This window comes from Dromiciops gliroides, chromosome 5, assembly GCF_019393635.1.
Source record: "Dromiciops gliroides isolate mDroGli1 chromosome 5, mDroGli1.pri, whole genome shotgun sequence".
NCBI lineage: Eukaryota > Metazoa > Chordata > Mammalia > Microbiotheria > Microbiotheriidae > Dromiciops > Dromiciops gliroides.
The window spans coordinates 159389521-159404748 of NC_057865.1; the positions used below are offsets into that span (position 1 = coordinate 159389521).

At 34.2% G+C, this 15228-nt stretch overlaps 1 protein-coding gene across 1 annotated transcript in view; it reads right to left on the reverse strand.

Moving 5' to 3' along the window:
• Positions 1–15228, reverse strand: part of SEMA3D (semaphorin 3D) — a 252169-nt gene that overhangs the window by 66762 nt on the left and 170179 nt on the right. The window contains 1 exon segment of the mRNA XM_043969203.1: positions 8834–8976. Within this exon segment, the coding sequence (XP_043825138.1) occupies positions 8834–8976 (143 nt within the window).

The following is a 15228-nucleotide window of genomic DNA, read 5'->3' on the forward strand; positions in this document are numbered from 1 at the left end:
GTGTCCAGAGACAATAAGAGACATACTTTAATGGGATACTATGTCAACTTGTCTTAAAGTTCTCAGGATAAAGAATTTTCTGTAATACCACCATTAAGATTATGATAGCATATACTCCTATATTTGTTGTATAGGATAAGAAAAAATAAAAAGCACTCAATAAAATTCCTAAATTAAATAAACATATATTTTGATATTAGTGACTTCAATGTGAAGATAGGCATAAGGAAGAACAGGGGAAAATACAGTGAAAAATATGAGTCAGGATTTCAAAATGTAAGAATTCAAAGGCTTATATACTCCACGGGAGCGTCAAGTTCATATGAACTTATTCTTCAGTATGTGAGGCAGGTGGTGCTAGACATGGTAAATATCATATACATAATTTAAAATGAAATGACTATATCTTAAGAGGTGGAAAATGACTGGTAACCAATATGGGAGTGATTTCTTTCACTGATCTCATAAGTTCCCATGGGTTCAATTATGTCTGTTTGGGAAATGACTCCCAGGATCTATGAATGCAAGCCTTGGTCTCCCTCATGAGTATCACCAACTGGCTCATGAACATTTCCAAATGTATCTTTTGTGGAGTCCCGAATAGGACTCACATTTCTCCCAAACATCATACCCTTTTCCTAACTTCGCTATTTCTTTACGGACGCCACCACTTTCTAATCATCTTGGTTTAAAATATCACAGTCAGCTCTGATTTTTCCTCACCCTGCAATCTAAATGGCAATCAACTTTTTGATACTACCTCTGCACTTTATGTCATGTCCATCCCTTTTCTCTACTTAAATCTCCCTCCCAACTTTAGGTTCCTCATTAAATCTCCTCTGTACTACTCAAGAACCTCTCCACTTAGGTTTCCTGTGCCTTAAGCCTCTCAGCAACAAAGCTGTCAAATGGATATCCTTAAAACACAGGTCTGCCCAAATCACCCCACTGCTCAAAAAAGTTCCAATGTCTTTATATTGATGCTGCATTAAAGTACAAACCCGTCAGTTTGGATTTTAGTTTTTCATAATCTGGCTCCTGCTAACCTTTCCAGCATATTACATATTTGTGGTAGGAGTGGCGCCTGTTTTATTTAGGCTGAGCTGATTGCTCTTTAAGGGGATGGGGAGTTCATTCTTGAGTTTATCATGGCTTGGCCTTTTTTTTGTTGTTGTTGCCTGAAGCATAAAAGATTTATCTTATGGAGAGTTAGTGTCAGAAGTTTAGGCAAATTCCCCTTGCACTGTGGAGGAGCCTTTCTTACCAACGATAGCTGTTGCTATAGAGGATGAAGAAGTCAAAGAGAGTGATGCTTTATCAGAATTGTATCCTTTAAAGATTATCTTAAATAAAATTGCTTTTTATTAAATTTTATGGTTCATGAATGAATTATTGAACTCAAATCCCAAGCCTTGAATCACCCATAGGCCTGAGCTATGTGGTTCAGAATAACATTCTTTCCCTTTATGCACTCTGTGTTCCAGTAAGACTGACCTGCTTTGCCTTTTCTCCTAGAGAATATTCTTTCTCCTATCTTTCTGAAAGCTATCCTGTAGGCCTGATATATACACCCTCCTATCTCCCACTTCTTAGATTTCCAGTTCCTTTTAAAACTCATATCATTCAAGAACACATCCTACTTGAAGCCTATCCTGATCCTTCACCTGCTAGTAACACCCCAAACTACTTTGTATTTCCTTTGAATGTACTTATATATGTACATGTTGTTCCCCAACAGAATGTAAGATTCTTAAGTTTAGGAGCTGTCTTGTTTTCTTCTTTTAATCCACAGTATCTTGTCTAATGCTTGGCAGATAGATAGATAGATAGATAGATAGATAGATAGATAGATAGATAGATAGATAGATAGATAAATGCCTGTTGATTGATGGGCCTGATTTCCAGATATGCTCTTTGTGTATAATCAAACCACCAACTTCTCCAAACAAAGATACAATTAATACCAAGTGAGATTTAAAATATTGGGTAGCTAGGTTGAACAATGGAAAAGTGCCAGATCTTAAGTCAAGAAGATTCATCTTCTTAAGTTCAAATCCAGCCTCAGACATTTACTAGCTGTGTGACCCTGGGCAAGTCATTAACTCTGTTTTCCTCAATTCTTTATCCACAAAAGGAGCTGAAGAAGAAAATGCCAAACCACTCTGGTATCTTTGCAGTTAAATCAGTTCCAACTTGCTCTATCTAAATAAGCGGCTGAAAATGGCAAATGCAAAAATCACTGATATAAATATGAGTTTCAATGGAAATTTGACTAATATAAATCAATCATTACATTAAAGATACGGAAAAACAGCCCTGAAACCACCTTAGTTAGCAAATACTCACTAATCTCCTTGCTAAATGAAAAGATAGAGCAGCTAAGGGGAACACTAGTTTTAAAATGTAAATGAATTTGTCACTCATACAATAGAAGATAATAGATTATAAGCAATTATCACATACACCAAAAACAAATAACCCCCCCATTAAACAATGGCAGAAAAAAAAGATATATGGACAGAAAGCCAGCTGGTAGTACCTACTAAGGCACACTGTCCCAAGAACATGTAAAGATGACTATGGGAAAAGTATAACAGAGGGGAAAAGTGAGGGGAAAAAAAGTCAGGATTTCCAAAACAAAACCTTTTCCCCCACATCAGTAATATTGGAATAACCATGTTTGAACTTTAATATCACAATTTTAAATGAAGTAAATGTAGAAATGTCCCTAAAGGAAACCAACTGGAAGAACAGGTGGACTGTGCTGAATACACAAAAGGAGATTCTCTGGAACTGGAAGTGACAGGGTCTGAAATTCTTGAAAGATTAATTCTCAAGACAACTGGAATAAGGGAGAACACCCAACATTTGGGGAAGAAGAAAAAAGGCAGATGCTAGATGCTATTCCTGCTTGGGGAGGTGGGGGGTGGGTATTGATGGAGAAAATATCATTAGCTTATAATCTTTATGCCTATTTTCTCATATCTACGATATATGTATGGAAATTATCTACACATATATGGAGGACATCCTTGGTAGTATAAGAAGGAAAAATATGTTTTTATAAATGATATTCCAAAACAGTCCAATTTCTCATAGTAACACAATTACCAAATGGTCCAGAGCATATATATTCCCACTGTGCTTATTGTTTGGGGATCATAAAAAAAGAACCTGGGGGCAGCTAGGTGGTACAGTGGATAGAGCACCGGCCCTGGATTCAGGAGAACCTGAGTTCAAATCCGGCCTCAGACACTTGACACTTACTAGCTGTGTGACCCTGGGCAAGTCACTTAGCCCCAATTGCCTCACAAAAAAACAAACAAGAAAAAAGAATCTGTCAACACAAAATGATATCCTAAAGTCCCTCTTTTAACATGTTGGTTTTAGGTATATATCAAAATCAGAGAAAAATCTCTGAAAAATGAAACAACAAAACTAATTTTATTTGTCAGTCCTCTGAATATGTTTACTAAGTGAGGCATGAAGTTGTAAAACATACTTCTTACAGGTATTTGCCACTGTCATGGAAGATGTCCAATACAGAGTCCAAGAGAAAAACATTTTCTATATACTGTGAGCTCTTTCAAGATGTTCCTGTTTGCTGGTGACATTATGTTGACTGTATTAAACCTGGGTACATCTCAGGGCCTTCTGAATTCAATTTGTAGCTATTCCAAAGAGCTTGTACCATCAGGAAAAAAAGCAACAACAAGTGAATGAAGAAAATCTATTGTCCAGGCCGCAATATGCAATTAGTCGGACATGCCACAGAAGTGATCTGTCAGTATCCTGGATAGTTACTGCAGATGGCCAGTAAGCTGGACCGGGAATTGAATAGGAAGAAGAAAATGAAGCTACATTGCACTTGGGAAATCAAGCAATGCTTTTAACAACTTCAAGTTCCTCCATTAAAAAGTCTTTTTAATACCAACATTCTTCCAATATTTAATCCATAAGGGGTATGAAACATTACGGTAGCTAAAGAACAAAACATAGGTCACCCAAAGGGCAATGAAAAATATGGAGCATTGTAAAACTATCGTAGCATTATTACCAATGAAGCATAGCATAACAGTAATATTAAAGGTACCATCCAAAGGGAGGCATAGCAGGAATACAAATTGCACCTGTTACATATCAAGAGCAAAGGATTACAGAACCACAGTTCATGAAATCCAGTGATTTTCAGGTATTTTCGAGAGAAATGCCTCCTCACAGTGAGTGTATACCCTGAACAGGATAAATAGGAGGGCATAGATTGCACTGGATGATAAGGGATAGATGAATTGAAATCTAAATTACTACAGGAAATATCCACATCAATGAGATTACACATGCTTTAAAGTATGCCAGTACTTATTAATACAAATGTATGTACATCACTCTTCATTTCAAAACATATAGGTTTTAAAAACTTAAATAAACCTTTTTGAGAAATTTATATCTTAAAAATATTTATCCAGACTTTTTGAGTTTGGAACTCATCCCAGAGAAAGCAAAAAGGGAAAAAAGGGCAACATTTTTATATTTATAAGATTAATAGGCATCTCCCTGAGTAATATTAAAATAATTTTTTTTACTGCTTTCACTGATGTATAAACAGAATAGAATTAAATAATAAGAAAATCTCACTACAGAAGCCATTATAATATTGGACAAAATGAACTTGAACATATTGCTTTACTAATTGGTGCTGGAAGGAATAATAAGACTAAATTCAGTGGCAAAATATTAAATAAAATTATAGCTCTATTAGTGTAACACTTTTGATTGTTCAGATATATTAGAAATGAAAAATATCAATAGTATTTTGTAGTTTTAAATTGTACACTAGCTTAAAAACTTTAAAGTGTCTACCTGAAATTAATATATTAATTATATTTATGAGCAAATAATATTTGATTATCCTAGGAATAAGATAACATTTTTAAAACTATAATTGTAAAATCAGTTGCTATAGGCTAAATGGCCTATTATCAGACCAGTACAATAGATTCTTTTTTTAGGTATAGTATAGTCTAGAGACACAGCAGTGGGCAAGAAATAAAGAGTATTTGCAGTAAAGAAGACCTAGATTTAAGTCCAATCATTAACACATACTGCCTTTGTGACCCTGGGCAAGTCATCATCTCTGTGACCCCGTTAACTCTCTAAGACCCTAGGCTGCAAAGCAATTTCTAATCTCTGTTGGTGGAAGAGTTTTCCTTTCTGAGAGCTCCCTACTTACTCCAAGGAAATTAGAGGTAACATATAGAAAAAACAGATTAGACTAGACGCCTGGTGATATCTCTTCCTGCACTAATATTCTGGGATTCAGAGACTTTTCTTATGTATTATCAATACTATTTTTCAATTTAATTATCTAAAGAAGAATTTTGTTAGGGTGACTACATTTGCAGAAAATATAGTAATAACACATCTTTTTTTGAACTGAGAATAGCTTCATTAGAAACTGAATAAAACATCTGGAATCGTCAGTGTCTCTATCAATTGAGACAAGAAAGCTTTGTAGACAAGCTCAAATAGCTTTAAAAGTTTTCTGTTTGACAAAATAAAGCCTCTGGTTCTAAGCAAACATACCTAACACCTGCCACAATTTATCACTAAATCATTAAAGTTAAAAAGACAGCTAACGTGCATTGAATTTAAAGGAATGCAAAGAAAACATGTATAACCTAACATTCAGTACTCAATAGTTGAACTATGAGTGTAATTTATAATGAGAAATTCCTACATTCTTAAGAGGAGTTTCTTGAAATGAGTTGAGAAAAGAGATACTTAGTGTCCCCAAAACAAAGCAATACAAACAATTCCACCTAGGTTTTGCATGTGCATGTGTGTGTGTGTGTGTGTGTTATTTTAAGAAAAGTAAATTCATCCATCAAATCTTATTTGATCTCACAGTTTGGTGGCTTTTGTCCCTCAGACAAGTGCAAGTCAAAATCTAGCTGTGTGGTCTCTTTTCTCAGCAGCAAGGAAGATTCATTGTTCATTGAGACATTCATTTCCTTTATTTTATTTTTTGGTTGTTGTTTTATTTTACTTTGAATAAACTGACATTTGAGACATGCAAGATTAAGAATTAAGTAGGTACTTTTAACAAGTTGTTTGGATTTTTTTTAATCCAGTATTCCAAAAAATGTGATATGGTAGCTTGATGTGGCTCTGCACCTTTTATCAAAGACAAAAAGACCTGGATTCAAGTTCTCTTTCTGATATACTGACTTTGTGCCTGTGGGAAAATGACTGGCCTCTCAGTTGTCTACGCAAGACAAATGGAACTCACAACTCATGTTGCTTTAGTTTAACAACACTCCTGAGTGTAGCCTATTCCAGACTCAAGTGTAATTTGGCAATATTTAGCAACATAAAAACACAACAAAACATAGATAATATTGCATTTCAAAACTAAACCAACAAGTAGCACATATCTTTATGCATAGAGGAGTGACCCTTATTTCCATTTGAGTTGACACCACTGCTCTAAGGCAACTCGCTAAATCAGTTGTGGAAAAGTTGGTTCTTCTGCATTGGTAGGGGGAACTGAAGCCTCAAAATCTGGTTCCTATTCTTATGCAAAAGATTATTTTTAAATCAACATTTTTAAAAATCCCACCTCTGAATTTAACTTATAGAATTTGAACCAGTGAAGAAAATGCTATTTATTAAAGTAAAGACAATCAATCAATAAACATTTCTTAAGTACCTACTATGCACCAGTTATTGCACTAAGGTCTGAGAATTCTGTCCATGTGATTTTCTTGGTAGAAAGAACTCTCTAATGAGGAAACTCCTTCAGTCAATGCAGATTGGCACCATCATTGCAATTTATAATCTTAGAGGGTTACCTAGAGCAAAAACATCTTAAATTATCTGCCCCAGGTCACCTAGTTAATGTGTCAGACACAAGATTTCAACTCTGGTCTTCCTGGCTTTTGGGGCTATCACTCTGTATGCTATTCCATAAACGCATCTCATTCATTTAAAAGGAGATTTCCTTTTTTAAAAAATCTATTTGCCAAATCAAGAGCTGAGAATTGAAAACCCGAGTTTCTATAAATGATCATTTGTCCGGTAAATACCAAATTTTTCATCTGAAAGTTACTTGACTGTTCGGAATTCTTCCTATTGGTTGCAAATTGTACATGTCTATGAAATTCTATGTATATTTTAACATTGGAGGGTATACTGGAGAGTATCTATTTAAACACCCATACCCTTTCATATTTGACAAATGAGGAAATGATTAAATAGACTTTCCTAAGGTCACTAGTTACCTTGGCCACCTAGTTAACAGCAGGTCTTTCCAGAACATAAAGCTGCCTACTTATCTATGTAAATAAATGTCAACCTAAAGTACTAACTGAAGGGTTATTTAAGCATACTTTAGTAAAGTAACAGCTTTCTAATATCTCTAAGCCAACAGCTGCTGGTCTTTGGACAATCAGCTTCAATTAAGAATGCTATAATTTCTTAGGTTCTGAAAGAGTCAGAAAGCTTTGTTAAGATTCTATCCCCTTAGGGAGATGGGATCAGTGGGAGAGGCAATTCTAGACAATGTATACTAGGTAAAGAATTATTTGGGCTGACTAGCTGGCTTCAATCAAAGACAGTTTTTATTAGAAGTTTCAGTTCAATGCTGGTGAGTATTCTTGTCTCTCAACATGTCCAGAAGCCTCAAGGCACAGATTTGAGACAAAGAATACATAAGCTCTAGGGAAAGAAAATGAAAAGTTTGTATAAGACTGTAAACTCCCCTTTGAGAGGACTTACTAACTTTAAAATATCACTTGTTAACAACTTAGTTTATGCTAGGGATTTATGTTTTACCCAATATAATGGCAATAAGATACACTGAAAAAAAAAGTTTGAACTACTGAAGCCAAATACAAGTCTATTGTAGATTTATTCTTTCCAAAAAGTTAATGAAAGAAAAGAGAAAAAGAATTTTATAGTGTTCTAAATTTCCTATGACATTCACCCAATTCATAACCTTAAAAAGATTAACTTTAACAAAGACTAAAATCAATCCTTTCTTCTTGTCCCATAATTCTGAAAACATGGCTCTACATTAAGGACCCAGAAATTCCTTATTTTAATATTATTCTTATAATAGAGTATTTTTCTCTTTGTTGTATTGATCAGTCAATGAATTAACAAGCATTTATTAAACCCTTGCTATGTGACAGTTACGAGGTTAAAAAAAAATAAAGCAGAAACAAAGAAAAAGTGAAAATAATCCCTTTCCTCAAGAAGCTTACATTCCAATGAAAAAATACATGTTTATAGGCAGGATTTTGATGAAATCTGAAATAAATTTGCCTGATACTCAAATCTCAGGTATTCTTGACAAACTGCACTAACCCTTTTAGGCACTGAAAGGATTGATAAGTGTACTAGGCCAGTGCAAGAAAGAGTAATTAATTAACTTTCCCCTTGGGGCAATGAGAGTTAAGTGACTTGCCCAGGGTCACAAACCTAGTAAATGTCAAGTGTCTGAGGCCGGATTTGAACTTCAGTCCTCCTGAATCCAAGGCTGACTCACTGCACCACCTAGCTGCCCCCAATGTACTGACTTCTAAAGTTGTCTAACTTACAACCTCAGGAATTGTTTTAAGCACTCAGTGACTGAGTTTCAAAATATAAATTAATTTTTTTTTTATCCTGTTGGGTCTCAATGATTTCTGTTTATGATATTTATGGCCTTATTTTATAACTTGAATGCTCAAAAATCAAAGCCTTTTTTTTCCTTCCAGAGCATGAAGGAAATAAAATGTTACTTATGAACAACATATGAATTGTTTCAAATAAGCAAACTTATTTATCATACCTTACAAACTCTTCCAACTCGAGATAATATAGTTTTATCAGAGGTACTGCCTTCTTGAGATGATTCACGAAAGAAGAAATATATTTTATCATCATCTTGGTTGTATGTGTCTGGTATGGGAAAAGTTCCAATAAATTTTGCTCCTGTGAAGAGGATGAAAAGAGAATGGGATAAACATTTACTAAGTTCCTACTATGTGCTGACCACATTGCTAAGTACTTTACAAATACCTCATTTGAGAAAATACAGACAGTAATATATTAAATTATGGAAAGGATTCAACATAGAAAATATCTTTTGAAAGAAACATCATCTAACTGTCATATTATGGGAAGCTTGTTATGATCTGATCATGATCTTCAAAACATTCTAAGAAGGCATTCAAAAATTTCACCAGACTGTCAAAGGAGTCCATGACAAAATAGATTGCTCCAGGGTTCCAAAGACTTGCCCTGAAGGGGCATGGAAAGGCCTGTGGTGGGTATAAGTTTCTTACATCTTCAAGGAGGAAATATACAAGAAAAGCAGCAATGAAGAACTGTGAATGACAACTATTCTCAGCAATATAATGATCCAAGACAATCCCAAAAGACTAATAATGAAGCATACTATCCACCTCCCGAGAAAGAACTGATATTGATTGAAAGTAGACTACAGCATGCTATTTTTCATTTTTTTCTTTTATTCAAGTTTTCTTATGCAAAATGATTAATATGGTAATGTTTTACCTAATCATACATGCATGACCTATATCTGATTTGTTTACTGCCTGAGGGAGGGGAGAAGGGAGGGAAGGAGAGATAAAATTGGGAACTCAAAACTTTATTATTTAAAAGAAAGGAAGAAAGAGAGGGGGAGAAAGGAAAGGAAAGGAAAGGAAAGGAAAGGAAAGGAAAGGAAAGGAAAGGAAAGGAAAGGAAAGGAAAGGAAAGGAAAGGAAAGGAAAGGAAAGGAAAGGAAAGGAAAGGAAAGGAAAGGAAAAGGATAGAAGAAGGAAGGAAGGAACAAAAGGAGAGAAAGAAAAAAAAGAAAAGCATCAAAAAGTATGTGTAATGTGGCCATTACACATGCTACAGCTTCTTGAAACCACAGGTAGAGAGTTCAGTTCCAGGTGAACACCAAAGGTGGATGAGTGGTCTTGAAAAAGATTCAGCAAGCCCTCACACCAGAGGGGCTCATCTTCCAAAACATCTCATATACCCTCTACTGGAGGTAGTACACAAGATTACCTATAGTATTCTACAAATCACAAAACATTATGAGATCACATCTAGTGAATAAAGCAGCCAGATGTTGAAATGTGCAAAGGTCTTAAGGGATAATAAAACATTGGGATGAATTCCAGGAGTGTCACAGTAACTTCAAGGGATTTCTATTAAATTTCTCTCTTGATGATATCATCTACATCTTTAATGATTAGGTTATTTAGATGGCCTTTCTTGTGCTTATTCAAAAACAATTTTTAATTTGTTATCCTTCTTACTATGTTGACTCTTAATTTTTTACACCTGGGAACTTTGTGAGCGTGATTTTTCTGTGGGAGAAATGGGAAGATTTTCTAAACTACACAGTAAATATTTGGTATTCTTATTAAACGTATCTTTCTATATGCAAAAATTAATTTATATCAAAATAGTTGTAAAACATTACCAAAGTAATGATAGAAATAATAGCCTTACTAACATATATGTGCTATTATACCATTTCATTATATGAAAGAAATATACTGACTGCAGAACCTATAAGAATATTATCAGAGAATGGTTTTATAACATCATTCAACCTTTATCTGCAATATTTGAGCTAAGTATTAATGATTTACTGTGCTCTGAATCCTGAATAATACATTATTTTAAAATTGTGGCATTTTAAATCACATTAATTTTGTCACCATGAAGTTTTGTCCTCACTCAAGTTGTTCTCTTTGGATTTCAAAATCATATTGTATTGTTTAAGGTTGATGATAATAAATAACAAAATGAACCATCACATCAAGGAATGAAATGTTGCTGGAAGAAACTGGCAAGAGGAGACTATCCTACTGCTTCCACTTCTTTGACACCTATTTGTTCCTTAATACTATGCAATCTAGCTAATTTCACTCAAACTGCTTTTTCAAAAGTCACCAATGACCTCTTAATTGTCAAATCCAAGAGCTTTTACTTAGTTTACAAGGCACCCTGCTGAGACAGAAGGAAGCATGTGCCACTACCACCACCACCACCATATTGACTATCATCTCTCCTCAGATAGTCATGGGGCTTGTCCAGAAGCCTGAACCCAAGAGTCTTTGGAATAGCAGTGTCCCCTATATTATCAGATCCATAGCTATCATTGAGAACAGAAATTGTGGTGAAGAGGCCCACCTTCCTTATCACCACTAGCAACAACTGCTGACCAATTGCCTTTAATGGACAGGAGGTGTGGGCATGACGGCATTCCCCTACTACTGACCACCTGTTCCTTTCACAATCATCATCTGATAAGGAACTCTTTATCAAGAAGGAGTCAACCATCCCTACCAACTACCAACTAAGTGTCCCACACAGGACAGATAAGACAACTTTGCTAAAGCTACACAGCACTCTCTGAGTAAGAGCCAAGAGTATGTGCTAGACAAATCAGACCACCACAGCAGCCATAGCTACTGAAGAACTAGAAAAATACATGCCACCAAAATCCTTGGCACTGGAAATGGCTCAACATCAGAAGCTGATTAGATTTTATCAGTGGAAATGACATTAAAGAAGAGGCTATGCCATCTGCTTTCCTGGTGCACACTAAGAATCAGGAGACATTTCCCATCTGATTCAGTGTGCCCCATAGATATCAGTGGAATTTCTCTCAAGAAATAAGGCCAGTGACCAAGAGGGAATCTGTAGCCACAAGCTATATACAAAAGACATGTCAGTTCTCTTGCTTGTCAAGTTCTAGTTTGCAAGCAGCTAGGTGGCACAATGCATAGAGTGCTGAGTTCAGAGTCAGGAAGACCTGTGTTCAGATGTGACCTCAAAAACACATCCGATATGTGATCCTGGACAAATCATTTAACTTCTGTTTGCCTCAGTTTCCTCAATTGTAAAATGGTGATGAAAATAACAGTACCTCCCAAGGTTATTTTAAGGATCAAATTAGATAATATTTGTAAAAGCAGTTAGTGAAGTGCCTGGCACATAGCAGGCGCTAAAGAAATATTTATTCCCTTTTCCCCATTAAATTTGATCTTATGTGATTCAGTCCACTATTCTAATGTATCAAGATATGTCCATATGCTGTTAATCCAGTGTGTTAGTTATCCCTTCCAGATTTGTGTCATCAATAAATACAAGCATACCATCTATGCTTTTATCTAAATGATAAAAAAGTTAAATAGCACACTATAAATACTACATATATATCCATTGGTTCATCAAATATTTTAAAACTTTCATCTTCCCCTCTCTAAAACAAATTACCTTACAGTACAACTTATCTATTCCCTGCCCACAACTCTTTTGATTGTAAACTTCTCAAGGATGGGAACGAAAACCATTTAGCTTAATTTAGTTTAGGGTTTTGTTAATACCCCCCAACATTAGGTGATTTGTATCCTGGATTTAACTGAATATAAAAAATGGAATCTGTCATCATTTAGCTATTTTTAATAAATGTCTTTACATTTACATGTAATTGCAGAGAAAATGACTTTTTAGTTTCCTCTAGTTAGAATTTCATCAGATTTTATATTGTATTTCTTCTACTGGGTGGGAAGTGTGTACATAACAGAACAAGCTCATAGCACTTCCTAGAAAAGACTAAAACAAAACTGTTTCCATATGCTTAAAATGAAGAATTAAGCTAAAATTCTCATCTATTACAAGAAAGGAAAGAAAAAATAGGTACCTCTATGTCCAATATCCACTGAGAAATATTTATATGTTTAGAATCTTCATTTTTCCCTAACCCTAATTTTTCCCTTGACCTTTTTAGAACTTATCATAACATTTTAAAATATACTGTGCAATTTCTAGTCATTTATAATGATATTTTTAAAAATTATAATTTATATGATGGGAAGGATGTAACATTATTCTTAGAGAGTTTCACCATGTTTTAATTTTATAAAAACACCTAAAAACAGTAAGTATCTTCCTCAGAGTTATGTCTGCCATTACCACAAAAGCCATTGGAACACTAAACATCATTGTATCACCCACAGCATCTAGCACTGTGCTTTTCATATAGTCAAAGCTTAACAAATTGCTGAATAAAATGAATTTTCTCTTTACAAGTTCATTCTTAAAATTAAAAGGATAAGAGAGAAAATATATATATCTTTGAGTCTGGTCTGTCAATGCCTTTGGCAACTTTTATTATCTTTGTGAATTCCGCCTTCCTTTTATGAAAATAAACAGTATTTCCTTCAAATATATACCAGTAATCACTAGAAAAGCCAAATAAACAGCATATTTCTGAATACTTTGCACTTTTTAGATTGAAAAACTGCATTGTCCAAGTAGTTTTTCTTGTGATGTGGAAGATGTACTAGTAGGTGGTAGACAGAAATAAAGAAAAGAGGATTTTAATTGAACAAGTGTTTATAAGGAGGGTGCTTGAAGTAACTGTTGATCAGTTATCCCCTCCTCCTATTCCAATCATGAAAAGAATAAAAAGCTGTTTAAAATTACCATGGACACTGAGGTCATGACCATGAGAAATACTGTTAAACAGAACATACCAATATTTAGACCATCACGAAGGAAAACATCTCCTGGTGAGATCTTTAATAGGGCGGATTAGTTTCACCAAAGATAACAGAACTCACATTTCTTGAAACTGCATTAAATCAAAATACTAGAGGATTTCTTATAACGAATGCTTCCAGTTGCAACTGTAAATTTTTTAATTGAAACTTTCGTTTCTGCAACTTGCTCGATGTAGATGTTAATAGAAAAGGGATTTTCTATCCACAGCTCACGATTCCTAAATGGCTACTAACAAGACTAAAAGAAAATGCTCAAGTTTCTTTGAAAATTGCCTTTAAAATGTACTTATATTTTAAAATTCGCATTGATATTCATTTACAATTTATAAGAAGTTCATTTACAATTTCACATTTATTGCATATAATAGATATAATTAATATAAAATCGTTATAATTTTAATTACATTGTATGCTTCATATATCCAGGACACAAAATTACCATTCAAATAGCACTCCAATTAAAACCCTTCAGAAGGGTCAGCTGCAAATTTAAAATAAATATAAATATTTTAAGCCTCAAGTTTTTAAATGTTGGCATAGAAAGTAAAATTAAACAAAAATCCCTCTGAAACAGCTTGACTTTTTTTTTTTTTTGGTTAAGATGTAAAAAATAGAATGAATGTGAAGAAAAGATGTTCCCATCAGCAAATAATCTGTTCTTATTTATGCTATTGATAATTTTGTATTTGGAAAAAAAGAATTAGCTGCTGATGTACAATTTGTTCAATGAGATAGTCCATCACCACCAGTGTTTGTTTTCAGCTCTTCTTTATATGCATTTGCTCAGCTCACAATGTTTGGCTCAAAAGAACTTAATAGTTGATGATGTAGTAATGAAAGCTGTGAACTGCTAAATAATGAATAATTGAAAGAAAAAAACTGTAAATCATCCAAATCATCTTTTGATCCCCCTGGTTTTGAATAAGATATTAAATCCTTTTCTAATTACTAATTACTGTGATAATATTTACTATTTCAACTCAAAGTTTAATTTCTAATTATAAGAATATATTCCATAATTATGATTGTATATAATTAGAAAATTATGTTTCTAACTACACACCATGAATTTTATAGTTTTAACCTCGTCAAGAGTAAATATAATTGCAGATACATAAATGAATATGAATTATTCAAAATATATCCTTACCATCTGGATAAAAAGTTGAAAATTGGATATATGTTATTATTGAATCACAAGAAAAAATAAAATCATCTATTACCAAATTCACAAAAAAGTATTTGGGTCATTCTAACAATACTTACAACTAATTACATACATATTTTACTATGTGACACTAGAAAGATATTACTAAAGGTCTCAAAAGTCTTAGTTTGTGATTAATGGTTTTGTCTAAAAGAAAAATCAAGCAAATGCTTATTTAAGCTCCAACTTGCTAGGAAGTCCATCATGCACGACAAGCAAGTACTGTATCTTAAGCAGCAAGGTACGCTGAGGAAACTTCCAGGCTAGCTCCTATACCCATCATTGGGAGGAAAAATCATTGTGGAGAGGTGGCCTAGATTTTTCATCACCACTAGTAACAACTGCCGATCACCTGCCTCTAACAGACAGGTACGGAAAGTGTGGGAATCCCCCTTTGGCAGACCATACATTCTTGATTCCAGCTTAGGCCTCACAACCATCACC